Below are 16,488 nucleotides of genomic sequence, written 5' to 3'. Positions count from 1 at the left end.
ACAGAGAGGGAGAGAGAGAGGGAGAGGGAGAGAGAGAAGATTAATGGAGTTGGGGAGGGAAAGCAGGAGCGATCGGGACAGCTGGGCAGGAGAGGAGGAGACAGACTTTAAGGAGGACTGTTAGTCAGGGTTCCCACTGTTTCCTGATGTAAAATTTCACTACTTTTCCAAGTTGGGGGGCTTCCATGACCTGAAAATCTTATCCCTTACTCGTTTGTTTTTGTTGTTTTTCAGCTCCAAAAAATCGGGGTTCCTACACAATTTCAATTTCAAGATTCCATACTTCTTTCCAGGCCTTAATTTCTTTTGATTCGATTTCAAGATTTTGGTTAGTTACCATGATTTACACCAATTCTCATCTTGCCGAGGTGAAGTTTATTCTTCACGGTGACAAACACCAGAGTATGTGAGATGACGAGGGTCTAAAACCATCTTTGTTGTATATTGGGAAGATAGAACAGTATTTTTCAATACTTTGCCAAACTTTTTTGTTTAATGTTTAAACTTATCAAGACCTGGCAGTTACCAAATTTCTTTTCCATACATTCCCAGACCTTTGTAGGAACCGGCAAAAGTTCTAATGGGGTAAAACCGTCTGGTTTTCACTACAGTTGGGCTTGATGTGGAGAAAAAAGTACACCATCTGATGTACTGAATGTGTGAAACACATTGTAAAATACATTCTGGGATATTATGTAAAATTCACTGATATTCCCTGACTTCCCCAGAGAATCCATTAAATACCCTGACTCTCCCTGTCTGGAACACACATCCTCTAAACTGCATGATATTCCAGTGGGAACCCTGGTTAGTGATTTGTGTCCAGCAGAGAAGTAGAGCTGCACGATTATGGCTAAAATGATTCTGATAATGTTGCTTGATACTGTGATCACAATATTAAATCACCATTATTCATCTCAATTTGAGGAACAAATTATGCTGCTGCACTTCTGGCATCTTCAGCTACAGCTGATGATCCAAACAAAATGCCAATTATATGATTAGCCTACACATTGTTAATTGTACAGCTCTACAGGACGGCTACTGACACTGTAAGACCAAACAAGCAACAATCCTCCAAACTTTAACAAACACATCAATCATCAGGAATTCATGCCTTCACAACCATGCTGAAGGTCCGGACTGGATGACCTGCACTGTCCAATCAGGAATTACAGAGACTTGTATTGAAAATGTGTCAAAGATGTTTTCTGTTATTGTTGCGTAACACACTATAAACACACTTGTTTTGGTGCTTTCGTCATTTGGGCTAGATCGGTGGGATCTTGGCAGAGATGATCATGCAAGATAAATACGCAGAAAGGAAAATATAATAATATTCAATTTGGTGTGTTTATGTAGTGGGATGTAAAACATTTTATATTCCATGAAAAATAAGGGCTTTTGAGCTGAATTTGGTTCCATTCCCTGAGGAACGCTTGTTTACAGCAATCTCTACGTAAACAGAGGCATCCATGGGTCGGCTGGTGAGCTTTTCTAAATATGAATAACATGAAATATGAACCTCGCTCTGTCAGACAGACCCTCCGGCTCTCGCATCACTTCCTGTCCCCCTGAACCGCCGCCTCAAGAGCTTCCTGAGGAACTCAACCTCTGATAGGAAATTAATACAGGTCTGGCAACCTGTTTCATAATCTGTTGCACAACACACTAATGCCACACGCATCCGGATTCCAGCTACAGTCAAGCAACAGAAACAGCAGTGTTTCCTTTACAGTCGTCTAGCTGCTGTGGGCCTAAGCCAGAAAACTTCCCCCACATCTAGAAACATGCAAATACAATGAAAATTCATGATTTTTTGCTTGGTCTTACCACTCAAAAATGAACAATTATAACTGCAATTACAGTACAATACAATAAATATCCATATAGGTGCCATTCCTCAACTGTAACACCTGATCCTGGAACGGGCTTTGAAGTGAACCTGTGTCTCAGATCCAACATCAGCAAATAAAATGACACAGAAAATGCTGAAAGAGCATGCTGTGAGTAGCGACTGGGAGAATTTGGAGAGCAACCCATTCTGAGGGAACTACATGATTTTGGGGGTTGGAACAGGAACATGCTCCAATCAAAAGTCTTCACTAACATGACAAAACATGTCAGGTCACGCTCAGCTTAGCCACCGTCCCTCTCCAACAGCGAGCAGCGAGCAGCACACTCCAAACTAACGGCACCCTTCAGACTGAAGGCACTCGGGTCTGCCAGGCCTCAGGAGAGAGAGAGAGAGAGAGAGAGAGAGAGAGAGAGCACTACATCACCCAGCATGCACTGCTCTGGCGTGCTGTGAGTCACACGGTTCTGTCTCAGCGGGACAGACGTACCTGCCGTGACACTGTGAGCCTGAGCGGTAGGGATTGGTGGAGAGGGGGTTGGGCGGGGCTGGCTGGGGTTCTGCATGGCCTTTGTCCAGCGGAACGTAAAAATAGGAATTGGTTACCTTTTGGATCGGCGGCAGTCGCTTACTCTCCCTGTGGACTGCGTCCAGCGTCTCGATGTGCATCTGGACGATATCTGGAGGGAAACGGCCACAACGACAGAAGGATTAGTACTAAGTATGGAGGCAGAAAGTGGATGAGAGGAATGCAGGCAAAAGATAAAAAGCTGCATTTGTTTAAAATCGTTGCCATAGAAAATCTAAGTTGAAAATAAATTGTATAATATTGTTTTGTTTTTTTTGACACCCTTTGAATAAAAACAACTTCTCATCTTTCAGTCAGTTTCCTGGTTCCATAAACAAACACTCTTTTTTTTTTTACCAATAGGACTTCAGAAATAAATTCCCAAATTCCCCCATTACAGATATTCTACCTGTCCTTGACTTATTGATCTAGCGCTGTTCTCTCTTTCTCTCTTTGTATGGGAGAGAACATCAGGACACGCTCTAATGTGAAATATGGCTTATTGGCAAACATACATCTACCTCTTGGATCATGCCAGAAGAGGTTTTCTAAATCGTTAGGGTCCACTGCTAAATTTGGCATACAGATGATCCATCAAGCAGAACTTATTTCAGTTTTAGTTATTTCAGTTAACTTGTATAACCAGTTTGCATTTTATTCCCACAGTCTTCTTCTATTAAAATACACCGTGGAGGGCAGTTAAATTTTTAAGAGGGCATTTTATTGAAACAGATGTTGCTTGGTGGATCATTCTGACACTAAAAAACCACCTAACACTGTCTCCTGGCTGCCTAATCAACCTACAGGTTTTTTCCGCTGTGGCCACTGTGCACAATGTTCTAACTCGTCAGACACCAAGTACTTTACACATCCACATACTGGTAAAAAATACTCCATTAAATACTTCATTGACTGCAGCAGCACACATGTTGTCTATATGCTGAAATGTCCCTGTGGTCTGGTTTATGTCGGACAAACAAAAAGAGCTTTAAAGATTCGCATATCTGAACATAAGACTGCAATACGTACACAAAACATGGACTATGCTATTGCTCGACATTATGCACAGGCTAACCATGTCTCTGCAGCACCATTAAAGTTCTGGGGAATAGAAAAAATTTCACCCTCTCCTAGAGGTGGTGACATCATCAACTCACTGCTCCGCAGAGAGGCATATTGGATTCACACTCTGCGTACATAAATGGCATAAATGAAGAACTGAATATGTCATGTTTCCTCTAATTTGTCATATTTGATGGATATTTGTACTTGTACTTTTTGTACTTTTATCTTTGTAACTTTAAGAGAGGTTTGTGTTCTTTTGTTTCTGACATGTTAGGGGTGTGGCACTTGGACACTGACTATGGCAACTCCCACCCTTGGACCAATTATCCAATAGATTTGAAACCCTGTTCAACCAATTATCCAATGACAATTGTACACCTGGTCTAGGTTGACTATATATGTTTGCCTCATGTCTTTGTCCACTTTGACTCTGATGAAGACACAGTAGTGTCGAAACGTTAGTCTGTTTGCACAATTAAAGGCTGTGAATCAATCGGTGTGCTCCAGTCCCTTTTGTTTTTTGGTGGATCTATATCTGACTATATAACTGAGTTTACCTCGTGTATTCTTAATGATTCGGAAAAGCTCTTCATGTAATCTGTGAGGTGTGTGTTCGCCAATAAGCAAAACAACATTAAACGGACAGATTTTGGAGTTCGACATGACATTCTCTCCCATACAAACAGAGGTCAGTGAATGCCTCCATACCTGGTATCATGGTGTGCAGAGCCTTCAGGTGCTCGTTGGTCACGCCGCTCTCGTTACACACTTTGTCTACGAAGCGGTTGATGAAGCGAACCACGGAGTTGGCCACGTCCGAGCTCTCTGCGTCCTCGAAGCCGCTCTCTGTGTCGTAGCTCTCCGCCATGCTGCCCGCAATACTGCAAGACATGAAACAGCACAAAGAACCTTTAGATTCACAACAATTGAGAATAGTTAGCTATAAGTAGGTTCTAGTGAACAGAACAAAGCTGGATCTAAGGTTAGCGTCCCTTCTGATGAAGTTCATACAAAAGTTTTAATTTTCTTCTTTCTTTCTTCTTCTTTTTTTTTATTGTTACTTTACATTGAAGAGTTTGGTTCTAAAATGAGAGATCCATGATTTGACTCCTTCACTCTTGGTACCAGATGATTGATAGAAAAGAAAATAAAGAAAATAATGGTACTTGTTCAAGGATAATACGGGACTATCCTTGGTTGTCAAAATGATAACACTGCAGACTGGATCCCACAGATTTTAAATGATAAACCTTGGGAATATGGTTATTTTCCAACATGGATGTTTAGAGATTTGGAATTTATCTCTTCAATTTATTACTCCGTTTCAAAAATACAAACAATTCTATTCTGAAAAATGCTCCATTTCACAGGAAAACATCTTAAAACTACTAATAAATAAATGTTTTTGTTTTGTTTTTTCCCAAGATGAGGTTTATTTTCATGCCAGGAATCATTTTCTAAGAACAAGTGTCTCTATTGTGAAATGGCGGACATCATTTTGAACTCTTGACTTGTTCTTAACGAATATCAGGAGTTTCCTGAGGTGGAAAATATCCACTGACAATGCCATCAGTGTGACTGTGGTGAGAGATGAAAGGGATATAAAATATAAAAAAAACAGCCCTATCTCTTGTCTTGACATGCAGGCCGGCACGTGTTCGTACCTGTTGGTGACGTAGCTGTTGCTGACGCTCTCCACGTCGAGGCCGGAGCTGCGCAGCAGGCGGTTCTTGCTGGTGTCCAGCGGCAGCAGCAGGTAGCTCATCCTGTTGGCGTAGTGGATGGCCTGGCTGAACACCGTGCTCTCCTCCTTCTGCACGCGCTCCGTCTGCATGTCCTTGCTGAGCGTGGGCCACAGCCGGCTCTGCTCCGACGCCAGCTCCAGGGCGCTCACCTCCTCCCGGCCGCCGCCCGACCCCTCCTGCTGCTGCTCCTGGGACCGGGACAAACGAGGTTAATTAGGATCTTGTCCCAGGAAGATACTGTACTGTGGGATGCTGATTCATCTGCTGGCTGCAGCGGGTGGTGTCTTCCAAAAATTCACTACAAACTTTCCTGTTTAAAGCAGCAATCTGCAATATTTATGTATTTATTTGGTGACATCTTTGGGCTAAGTGCTCATTGCTGTGGTGTTTCTGCACTGCATCACCTGTCAATCAAACAGTGTGGGCAGGACTGTGATGTATTTTTCCTTGAATTGTGTTACATCAATCGGTGATAGAGAGTAGCAAAACATAAATTTATAAAAAGAAAAATGTGACAGATTATTTCTTTACCCATCCAATTATATTAGTAGAATAGAAAAGAATCAGTGATTATCAGGATTTTTCACCCTGGTGTTCAATGCCAAACGGCTAATTTGCAAAGAGTTATCAAGGTTTACTAAAGTTAATAGTAACGTATCACAGTTACCCAACTTCAAGAATACTTCCTCAACACATTCTCACTCTGATGATATATTTAATAGAGCTAAGTGCAGTGTTTGTCCTCACAGAGTTGGCCTGCTGCTCTGCCTCCTCTGTCTCCAGGTAGAGGGCCCTGATGTGGTTCTGGACGTCACTGTAGAACATGGCCTCCCAGAACTGCATGTTGGTCCACACCATGTGCTCCTGGACACAGCTGTAGGAAAACTGAGTGATGCCCGCCCCCAGTTTCTGTCAGACAAAGAAAGAGGGACACAAAGCTCTTTGATGAGGCTTCTGAATTTGGGCAAATATGTTCAGAGGGGATCAGTGGCAGATGCATGAACCTCAAACGCCTCCCACCAACCTCAAACCACTCCTCCCACTCCATTAAAATGTGAAATCATGTGGGAATACGGCATTCCTATTGGATTTGTGGGATATTAAAGTAGTTTAAAGTAGTTTATTAAAGCCTATGCAGTGGCTGGATTTGGAGGAATGTGTTTTGTCATGAACTTACTCTGCAGAAGGCTGTGACCAAGGGAAGGAGGGCGGCTGCGATCCCGTGTTCGTCCATATGGGAGCAGTCCTGAGCAGAAACAGAAGAGCAACGTGTCACACCAGACTCGCAACACTTAAGATGTGACAGCTTGGAGAAACTTTTAAAAAATTACAGATTTATGTCCAAAATATGATGCCAGAAGCTGGGTGGTATTCTTACTCCTAGACTACTCTGTGTATCTGCCCTGCTTGCACAATCTGAGCTGTACATATGCTACATATTCAGTAGCTGTTTTTTCTAATGTGAACAGACCATGATGCACATTAGTACACCATGCATATATGCTGTCTGTACTGCACTATAGTCACACAGTAAATTAGTAAACTGCAGATATCTGTAAATCTGTCAAAAGCCATCATAGCGAGAGTTATTCTTCACCAGTGGGAACTCTCCACTTTAGCATAATTTCTATCCTATCCTTTATTACCTTTATGTTCATATCCTTTAGTTCACCAAGTTACACCTCTATTCTTTGCTGCCAAAGAAGTTCAACGTAAGTTAGAGGTTTCAGTCTCACCTGTAAGGTGCAGTTCATCATGCGGACGATGCAGTCGAACTGCTGGTCGTCCAGCACGGCTCGGTTCTGCAGGACGTGCTGGTTGAGCTCCTGGGTCAGACAAATCCTCGCCGCCCGACCCTTCAGCGCCCGCAGCACCGCCGGCATCAGCTAGGAGGAGGAGACGAAAACAACCAGAATCAGACTCACTTTATTCACCAAGTACAATGCATTTACCAAAACACAGGATCTGCTATAACCACATACTACCACATACTGGGCGATCATATGGGCATTCAGTTACATTACATAAAGATATCTACCATTTGAAAAAAACTGACCCTGGTATACGAAAAAAACTGACACTGGTACTACAAAATTAGAACAAATGATACTTAGATGATGCAAAGGAGGAAAGAGGTTTTGAAGGAAAGTAGGTAACTTAAGTTCTTGGTTGACTCTTAACAGGACAGAACCACTATATTTTAGAGACTTGATCATCTACATTTTAGAGCTATAAACTTCAGGTTCTGATTTCCCCCCCCCCTCTTTATCGATATGTAGTGTTTTGTAACTCTTCAAAACTCAAACTTCATATTCACAGAACTGAAGAAAACTCTAGCCTGCCACTCGGAGCAGTCTGGTCATGAAGAGATGCGTTTCCTCCTCTCACCTTCTTGGCCTCCAGCATCTTGTTCTCGAAGATGTATGTGATGCAGTTCCTGACCACCTCCAGCCTGCGGGCGCTGTTAGCCAGCACGTTGCCGTTCCTGTCCACTATGTCTCCTGTGGAGAGAGGGCGAAGCGATTAGAGACCCATTCATCACTTCAGGACCGACCGCGGCCCCATTAAACACACGCTGAGAAACAGATTGGATGACCGGGAAAAGTATAGACAGGAAGTTTGAGGTTCAGGTCTGTTTGTTAAACTTTGACTAGCATCTTTTGGATCTTCAACTTCAGGCACAGAAATCCCACACCTCCTCTCCTGATACTTAACTTTTGTTAAGTGGTTTGCCACCTGCTGTCTGACAACCACCATGTCTTTTTAAATGTAGTTCCTACACGTTTCACTTCACAATTCCATGCTTTTTCCAGATCTTCATTTCTGGACTGACTTTGGTCAGTGTTCATTATGGTGAATGCTGTTAACAGTGGGGAATATGAAGGTCTACAAGCCTATATAGGTCCAAAACATGAGGTTGTTCTTCACAACAACAGATATCCCAAAATATAAAATGGCAGTAGGTTTAGAGCTATAGAAAATGGGTGATCATATGTGAACAACACATTTTTGTGCAATTTGTGCAAAAGACCTGGAAATGATCAAATTAATTTACTTATAAAACTTTAAACTTTTGCAGACTTTCCGGTATGGTTAGGCTGATATATTGGTTTGCCAATACATATTGGTTTATCGATATTGGCCATCATTAAAAATGTGGATATTGGCCAGTTAGTGTTATCCATCTCTGAAATGATGGATATGATGCTATTTGTTTGATTACATATTACTAATATTATCATCATTATTCTCAGTTTCACTGGAGAGTTTTAATGTCATATGATGATGTAGATGCTGTTTCAGAGCTTTTCCACCCTGATATGAATAAAGTTAATTGGGAAACAATAAATACCTTTAATTTTTGGGGGGATTTTTTGGTGTGAATATGGTCAAATTTAACAATATACAACATCGGCACAAAACATCGGTGGATGCTTTGTATGGAAGCTTCAATCCAAAAATATCAATATCAGGCTTCAAAAACAAATTTCGGTTGAACCCTAGTTTCCAGACCTTCATATGATCGCAGTTTCAACACCCCCACCACCTGCCCCCCCCTCCCCCTCCTCACCTAGCGGGGGCCCGGACGGCACCATGCCCTTCAGCTCAGCCTTGACGACAGGCGGGGCGGTCTTAAGCTTGGCGGCGGCGTGGTCGATGAAGAGCTGCACCGTGACGTCGTCCAGCCCGGGGAAGGGAGTCCGGTTCTGCGGGTGGCCCTGACCGGGAGTCTCCGACGGCCGCTGGACTTTGTGCATCGCCACCGCCGGGTACGGGTTCTCCTGAAGGGAGGGAGGGGGGAGACAAAGAGAGAAGGAGAGAAAATGAGAGGGGAATGAAGAGAGAGAGAAAGAGAGGGAGAGAGTGAACGAGAGAGGGAGAGAAGAAAATTGAGGAGAAAGAAGAAGACGGCACAATGGGAAAAACAGGAAAAAGAGAGAGTTTAGGGGAGAGGTATGCAATATGTCATCAGTTCAGTAAGAAAGGGAGAGAAAACAGAGAAAAGGTAAGAGGAAAGAGTTAAAGAGAGGAAAAGGGAGATGGAGGGAGAAACACAGAAGGAGAGAGAATGAAAGAGAGAGAGAGAGAAAGAGGAAAATTGGTGAGAAAAGAAGAGGAAAACAACAGGACAAATAGGAAAGCAGCAGAGTATGGGGTAGGTAGTGTGCATTCCTTGAGTAGGAGAACCTACGTTTTTGAAGAGCTGCTCGGCCAGCTCCTTGACGTGGTTCATGACTTTGTGCGGACAGGCCTCCTCTTGCCGTATCCGCTCCACCTGATTGGCTATCAGCTGTGGAAGCAGGAGGAGGAGGGTTAGGGTTAGGGTTAGCTCACATTTCTGCAGCGTCTTTCCTTCGTATCTGAGCCACACATGTCCAGTTATCAGCAGTTAAATAGCAACAGCACTGGTGTGTCTCAGTGGGTATGTTTACTAAAGTCCTGTTACAAACTCATGACAGTATGGGCACCAAAAGAAAAAAAGACCAAGACAAAACAATCTACTGTACAAGTCAGTAGTTCTCAACCTTTTTGACTCGAGATAAAAGAAAAAAATTAAGAAATATCTGAAAAAATAGACATGATAATAAATGTGTATAGTAGAAATAGTTTTTTTTCCTTATCCCATAATCTTCTTGCGACACCCCAAAATGATCTTGCGACCCCCTGGGGGGTCCCGACCCCCAGGTTGAGACCCACTGGTATAAGTGAATGAGCAAGTTTCAAAATCTGCTCTTGTCTGTTTATTGATTGCTTCACACACTACACACAAAATACCACTGAAAACAGTTCAGGTGACACATTTGTATGAAAAATGTATAATTATTTTGGTCTGTAAGAATAATTTTTGGCAGTTTTGGAAGTCAGACTCTGCATCATCACCACCCATTCCAAATGCTGGTGAATTTTGGCTGTGGCTGGTAAGATGGTCGACTTATTTTCTTCAAGTTCTTCTGCATTGTAGAATATTTGGCGGATAAAACCGTGAAAGAGGCTGGTGTGTTGTGGAATCAATCTGCAAACTGTGGCCGCAGGTCAAATAAAAAATTAATTTCCTGCTCTGTCACATAACCACTCTCCTTTAAAAGAAAAGTTAATAAAATGAAGATGTGGTGTGGAAGGACTCACGTCATCAAACAGGTCGGTGGTCCGGTACGGAGGCCCTCTCTCCGACACGAAGCCTGCGAACGCCATGCCGTCCAGAACCTTCATCAGGAAGTCGTCCTCCGACAGCGCCCGCTGGCCCAGGAAGGCCGCCTGCACGCGCGCACACACACACACACACACACACACACACACACACACACACACACACACACACACACACACACACACACACACACACACACACACACACACACACACACACACACACACACACACACACACACACACACACACACACACACACACACACACACACACACACACACACACACACACACACACACACACACATTAACCTTCATCTGCCGTTTGCGGTTCACCTTCAGCACACACTCCCTCTCTGTCATCACTCTCTAAAACACACACATACATACACACCCAAACACCCTCCGACTCGATAGCACACTCTCTCTCTTTATTCCAGTTGTCATTTTATGCATTTTGTTCTTGTTCTACAGTTGCGGTTGGTCTACATGTTGTCCTTTAGATTCTGTTATTCAATCAAAATGCATCTTTGCTTGTCATCTTGATCTTTTTTTTGTCATTTCTTTGTTTTTGTTTTGGGGATTTTTATCTCAGCTGCACAAATTTGTAAATATTCTGTCCTCTTCCTGTGTTTTTCAACCTGTGTTTTTACCACTTGACCTCTATGATTTGTCACTGTGCAAAAAAACTAAACTGAGGCACACATTAACCAGACCTAGGTGTTGCAGTGCATTTTAGAGGCTTGACTGGGAGGATGAACTGTGCTTATCTGCAGTGTTATCTGGTGCGTTCCTGTACCTTGTGGAAGCGGATCACTGGTTCCGGGTGAATTCGGATGATGTGCAAACACCAGCGATAGCCCTGGAAGAGCCGGGCAAACAGCCACAGGAAGACCCCCCGGATCTCCTTATCCTGAAACACACACCACAGGGAAGTTCAAACCCACACACACACACAGAAATGAAGGAAGGAAGGTGAACTGGAGAGGGAGCATGGTTTCCCATGCTCCCTCTCCAGTCTCAAGAATCCTGAAGATGCTTTTTCTTTGAGGTGTTGACAAGTTTCAAAAGACTTTTTAAAACCTTTTTAGTGCCAGTAAGAATAAAAATTAGGACCTATTTTGTGACTGAAATGAATGTGAAAACGGTAGTCCTATCAGAGAATAGGTCTGCAGGGCTTCACATGCAGTAATTGATATGTTGTCTATTAAAAATGTCCTTTGAAATTAATGTTGTTGTGCCCAGAATGTGTTTTTGTGCTATATGAATTGGATAAACAAAGAGAATGTAGCTAATGAAGTAGGTTACATTAGACAGCTTTGTTTGCCTTCTCTTTATACAATATTTTGGTCCGCTATTACTCAGTGCTTGAAGTTTAAAACTATCTCAAATCATAAAGTGAATTCTCATTTAGCAAATTCCTCACCAGGAAAATAGAGAAGACTTTTTTGCATTTTTGAGACCTCTAAACTGAACTGGAGCTCTATTCCAGACCTTTTAAGGACTCAGGTTTAGATAGTAGACATTTTAAGAGTTTTCCAGGACCTGCAGACACACCGATTCCTTCAAACCAAACCGTGTGGGAGGAGAAAGCAGAGTTCACACAGCTGACAGAGCGGCTTTCTCACCTGGATCTTGAGTGCGGAGGGTTGCGTGGACGATGGGGGGAAGGCATGGTCAGCTATTTCCAGCTCTGGGTCCAACACCTACAACAACAACATGAAGCCTCCATCAATCACAGTCTAACTACTTCTGTGTTCTCACAGTGATTCTACTGTAGCTTGTTCCTGCCCCATCGGTGGCATTTTAGGTTTGGGAGTCAAACACCTGGTGGTCAGCTCCTCCAATCAGAAGTCATGTATTAACATTAGAGTCAATTCCGGCTGCTGGCTTGGTCCAGGATGGTGGCGGAGCAGCAGAAATTAGTGAGGTGTGGTCTACTGCCTGTCATGGAACCATTAAATTATTCAGCTGAGACAATGAACCGTAAAACTCAAATCATAATTTAAGCATATCATATTATTTTGACACATGATTTGCCATATTTCAAGATATTGTTGTTTGTTTGTAGGTGAAATTGAAGTGAAAACTGAAAACTAAAGTGAAACCACATCAGAAAAAAGTGATATTACCTCACCCCATCAGCAGATTTTTTCACTTGCTTTAAGAAAAATAAGAATTTAAGCCTCAACACAAGACTAAATTAACATTTTTCAGACTCAGCAGCAGCATCAACGTATCCAGACACCAGTAAACTAACAGCAGACCTTGAAAAACGATCGAGTCCTGTTTGTGTCAATGCTGCTGTCAGGGCCGTGAGGTGAATACATTCAGCTAATTGTAAGGAGAGCAGGACAGCTAAGCCTCGGGTCACGGTTGCTGCCCAACAATCTACAGCATCATCGTCGCGGCAACCTCAAACCAAACCAGCTCCTACCTTCCCCAGGGAACTTTTCCAGGTGATTAAACAAATTAAAGCCCCGCTACACAAAACCCCCACTATCGGTTTCCCAGCTTCGCAATTATCTCTCCTGGTGTCCCGATCTGGGAGGGGGTTAGTTGGACTGGCTTGGACCTATGGGTCTGTTTGGGTCTCTGGCCCCCCTCTAACCCCTCCCTCCCTGAACTATGTGGGTCAAAACCCGTCCAATCAGAGGCAGAGTCCTCTCATCATCTCTGAGTTGGCGCCGGACAGAGACAGACAGATATGCAGGGACTCTGCACAGAGTTCGAGGAGGAACGAGACTGCGTGATCGAATACACAAAGCCACACACAAGCACTGAGATTCCCACGTGCACGCCCATACACACAGCTGTGTTGGCGGAGGACACAGACCCGTACCCCAGTGAACGATTCCATTTTTTTTTTTTTTACATTTGACATTCTATCCAGAGCGACTGACCATGAGTCAGTAGGTAGAGGTTCAGGGTTTTGTTGACAGACAAACAACGGCTGCTGTGGGGATCGAACCTGTGACCTTCAAAATGATATCTAGGGACCCACAGGGGCCCTTGAGGGGATTCTACGGGCAAAAGTGAGGAATAAATTATCCCGATCAGACAATGTATAAGAATGACTACTCTAGGTTTCACTCTAACCCATATTATCTCTCCATGTAGACTGAAGACAGAGAATTCAATACTTAATCAATGACAAAAATATTCCCAAATGTGGTCCCTGGGAATAAAATAGCATCAAATAGGGGTCTGTGGCCTAAACTGTGTCTATTTGGGGGTCCTAGACCTTTTTGGCTTGCCAAAAAGTGCTTCACAGGAAACAAGATAATAAAGAAGATAATAAAACAAGGCATAATAACAGAGAGATCACAATATCCAAGAGACGTGGCCGGAGCTTTTGCCTGTGTGTGAGGTAAGTAAGCAAGTAAATGTAAAAGAAATTAAATGACAGACTGCAGGGAAGCAGGCAAAGAGAAAGGACATTTCTGGTTCTGGGGATCAGATGTAGTGTTGGGCATTGCTCTGAGAAGCATCAGCTGACAGGTGTGTTAGGTTACTCATAGGAGAGCGTTGTTGGAAAGCGTCTAGCTATTTGTTTACATTGCGTACTTCATCGAAAGATCTGAGTGTTTAAACTGTGTCAGTGAAAAAAATACTTTGCGATCGACTGTAAGCTGATAAATAAGCCTCGCAACACATCCGCATTCTTGCTCATTTCAGGTCAACCCTTTTAGTCGTGACCTCGTTTCCCCTCTCTTTCCTGCTCTCCAGCAGTGGTTCTCAAAGTGGGGCCCGGGGACCACCAGGGGTCTGTGACGGAGTGGCAGGGGTCCCAAAATAAAATGAGGCATAGTTTAATTTCACTATTAGCACAATGAAAGAACGTGTAAGGATGACTATTTTGTTCATAGGTGCCTCAAAACAATTATTTTGCTAGATACTATGACAACAATCAATCAGGATGAGTAGTCTTGATGATTTGAGGAGCGAAATTACTTTATTGGACTTTTGCACCGTAAATCAATGTCTTGACTATTTTTAACTACAGCGCAGGTTCTAAATTCCGGTGGAAACAAAAATAATTACACAGCCTGACTATGCAGATCAAATGCAATATATCATTAATTGAACATCTATAATTTTTTGCAGCACTGTCATTTGACTGTGCTGCAGAGGGCCATATGTTCAGCTAAAACATTAGAAACAGAAGAATGCGTGTCTGATTAGAAAACACTATCTGAGGAAACACTGCAAGTCTCCGTGGGAAGAGCATGCCAGATTCCAAAATCCATGCTCCTCACGACAATCCAAACACGCACGGCATGTTTGGGCCAAGACTGAGCAGTCAATGCCAAGCCAGATCTAGCTTCTCCCAAATAAACATGTCTTGCCCTCTGCCTCAGTGACGCTGGGGAGGAAGACTCTGACCCTGCATTTTGGAGAGCAGAAGAAGGCCTTGACACATGCCAAGTCTGTCAATCAGTCACCAGACAGAAACAACTCAATTATTGTATAACAATACTGATACAATAATGAAATACAGGTGACTGCACACATAAAAGGATGTGGTGTGTGAGCATCATACCATAAAGCAGGGACAGTTTCCCACAACTGATGTCGCCTAATCTAAATATCTGAGACAATAAAATACAACCAAGCTCCTGAAAACCCCCTTTGATAAATCCACCCACATCTGATGTGAAAGGCATGTAAATACTGGCACCAAAGGGAAGTGAAAAAGAAATTAAATCTGCAGATATGAATAACAGACAAGGGATGCTGGGAAATCATTTGTGTTCTCGGCACACCTAATAAGAGATAACAGGTAATTCTCAGAATGGGTTGGCACTGTACTGTTAGAAGGGGGTGCAAGTTGCAGGAAACAGTAAATTGCCTGATATGAGCCAACATAATTTGAACTGCATGATATAAACACTACAGTACAGTATGGCAATAATACTCCAGAGGGAGATCTTCACTGTCAGTATGGGTATGAAGGTGATGCAGCTAGGTACAGCTGAGTCAGCAGCATCAAAGAACCAAGGTTATTAACGTAAAAAACTAGGTGCTTTTAGTTTTCGTCTTTTTGTTTGTTTGCAGGGTAAAAGTGCAGAGAATGAATTGTGGGCAAATAATTTTGACACTTTTGCTAATGATGTTATAGATGTTATAGATGTTATAGAGGTAGACTTTGGGATCTCCAACCGTGCACGGGCATGTGGCAATACAGCTGTTTTTTATCATGTCTTGGGACTTTTTATTCTTTTTACCATTTCTCCCATGTATTTTATGTATTCTACGTATTTTATGTTTTTCTTTTTGTGTATGGTCTGTCTTCTTGAGAGTTGCACTGAGGCAAATTCCTATCAACTTTGTTGACAAGGCAATAAATTACTGAATCTTGAACTGATGTACGTACATTAAAAAAGATGATTTATTGTTTGTATTGCACAAACAAACGTAGACAAAATACCTGTTCTGAACCTCTATCATTATACCTTAAAAAAAATATCACCCCTAACAAAAATACTAAAACTACAACTGAAAACTAAACTGAAACTAAACTAAAACTACCAAACCCACACTGAGAACAAACTCAAACTAAACTGACTTGGAAATACAAATGTAAAACTATTGAAACATTTAAGACTATAACCCTACAAATAACCCTTGATCACAGTAAAAAAATATCCTAAAGAACACTGTCCAGGATATTATGACTCCTATACAAAGGTTATTGTGTATGCACTGACTGAAAGGTTTCTCAGAAGTAGCTTACATACATGCCAAGACAAAAGAAATGGGAGAAAGCAAAAAAGATCCCTGGCGAGCTTCCTGGCGTGGCAGCCAATACAACACGGCTGGGAACTGCATGCTTGGCTGAAACCACCCATTGGATGATATGGGATTTCCTAGTATTGAGTAATGTGTTGCAGTGTGGGTGTGTCTGGCACTACGGTGCGGTGTTTACCATGGAGAGTGCAGTCTGGGTCTGCTGGAGGAGCGGCTCAGGCAGCAGGGAGATGTGGACACACTCCGGGATGGTCACCGTGCCGCCGTCCAGGTCCGCAATGATCACATCCAGCTGAGGGGAAAACACACACACACACACATTACCACACACACACACACACACACACAGGATCA

General features: G+C 42.8%; 1 protein-coding gene across 1 annotated transcript in view; it reads right to left on the bottom strand.

Moving 5' to 3' along the window:
* sbf1 (SET binding factor 1) overlaps positions 1 to 16,488 on the bottom strand; it is a 75,989-nt gene that overhangs the window by 20,668 nt on the left and 38,833 nt on the right. The window contains exons 9-21 of the mRNA XM_071536980.1: positions 16,313 to 16,426; positions 12,012 to 12,089; positions 11,183 to 11,296; positions 10,361 to 10,489; positions 9,426 to 9,524; positions 8,805 to 9,015; positions 7,622 to 7,734; positions 6,970 to 7,119; positions 6,411 to 6,479; positions 5,981 to 6,142; positions 5,153 to 5,421; positions 4,197 to 4,369; positions 2,462 to 2,535 (exon numbers count right to left, since the gene is read on the bottom strand). Of these exons, the coding sequence (XP_071393081.1) occupies positions 2,462 to 2,535; positions 4,197 to 4,369; positions 5,153 to 5,421; positions 5,981 to 6,142; positions 6,411 to 6,479; positions 6,970 to 7,119; positions 7,622 to 7,734; positions 8,805 to 9,015; positions 9,426 to 9,524; positions 10,361 to 10,489; positions 11,183 to 11,296; positions 12,012 to 12,089; positions 16,313 to 16,426 (1,755 nt within the window). The remainder of the gene's footprint in view (positions 1 to 2,461; positions 2,536 to 4,196; positions 4,370 to 5,152; positions 5,422 to 5,980; positions 6,143 to 6,410; positions 6,480 to 6,969; positions 7,120 to 7,621; positions 7,735 to 8,804; positions 9,016 to 9,425; positions 9,525 to 10,360; positions 10,490 to 11,182; positions 11,297 to 12,011; positions 12,090 to 16,312; positions 16,427 to 16,488) is intronic.

Source organism: Centroberyx affinis, unplaced genomic scaffold (assembly GCF_046629955.1).
Source record: "Centroberyx affinis isolate AG114_WGS23_722 - 3 ecotype Tasmania unplaced genomic scaffold, CSIRO-AGI_Caff_v1 ptg002974l_1, whole genome shotgun sequence".
In the NCBI taxonomy this organism is placed as follows: domain Eukaryota; kingdom Metazoa; phylum Chordata; class Actinopteri; order Beryciformes; family Berycidae; genus Centroberyx; species Centroberyx affinis.
The sequence above is the reverse complement of the archived record's forward strand: the minus strand, read 5'-3'. Positions and strand labels throughout refer to the sequence as shown.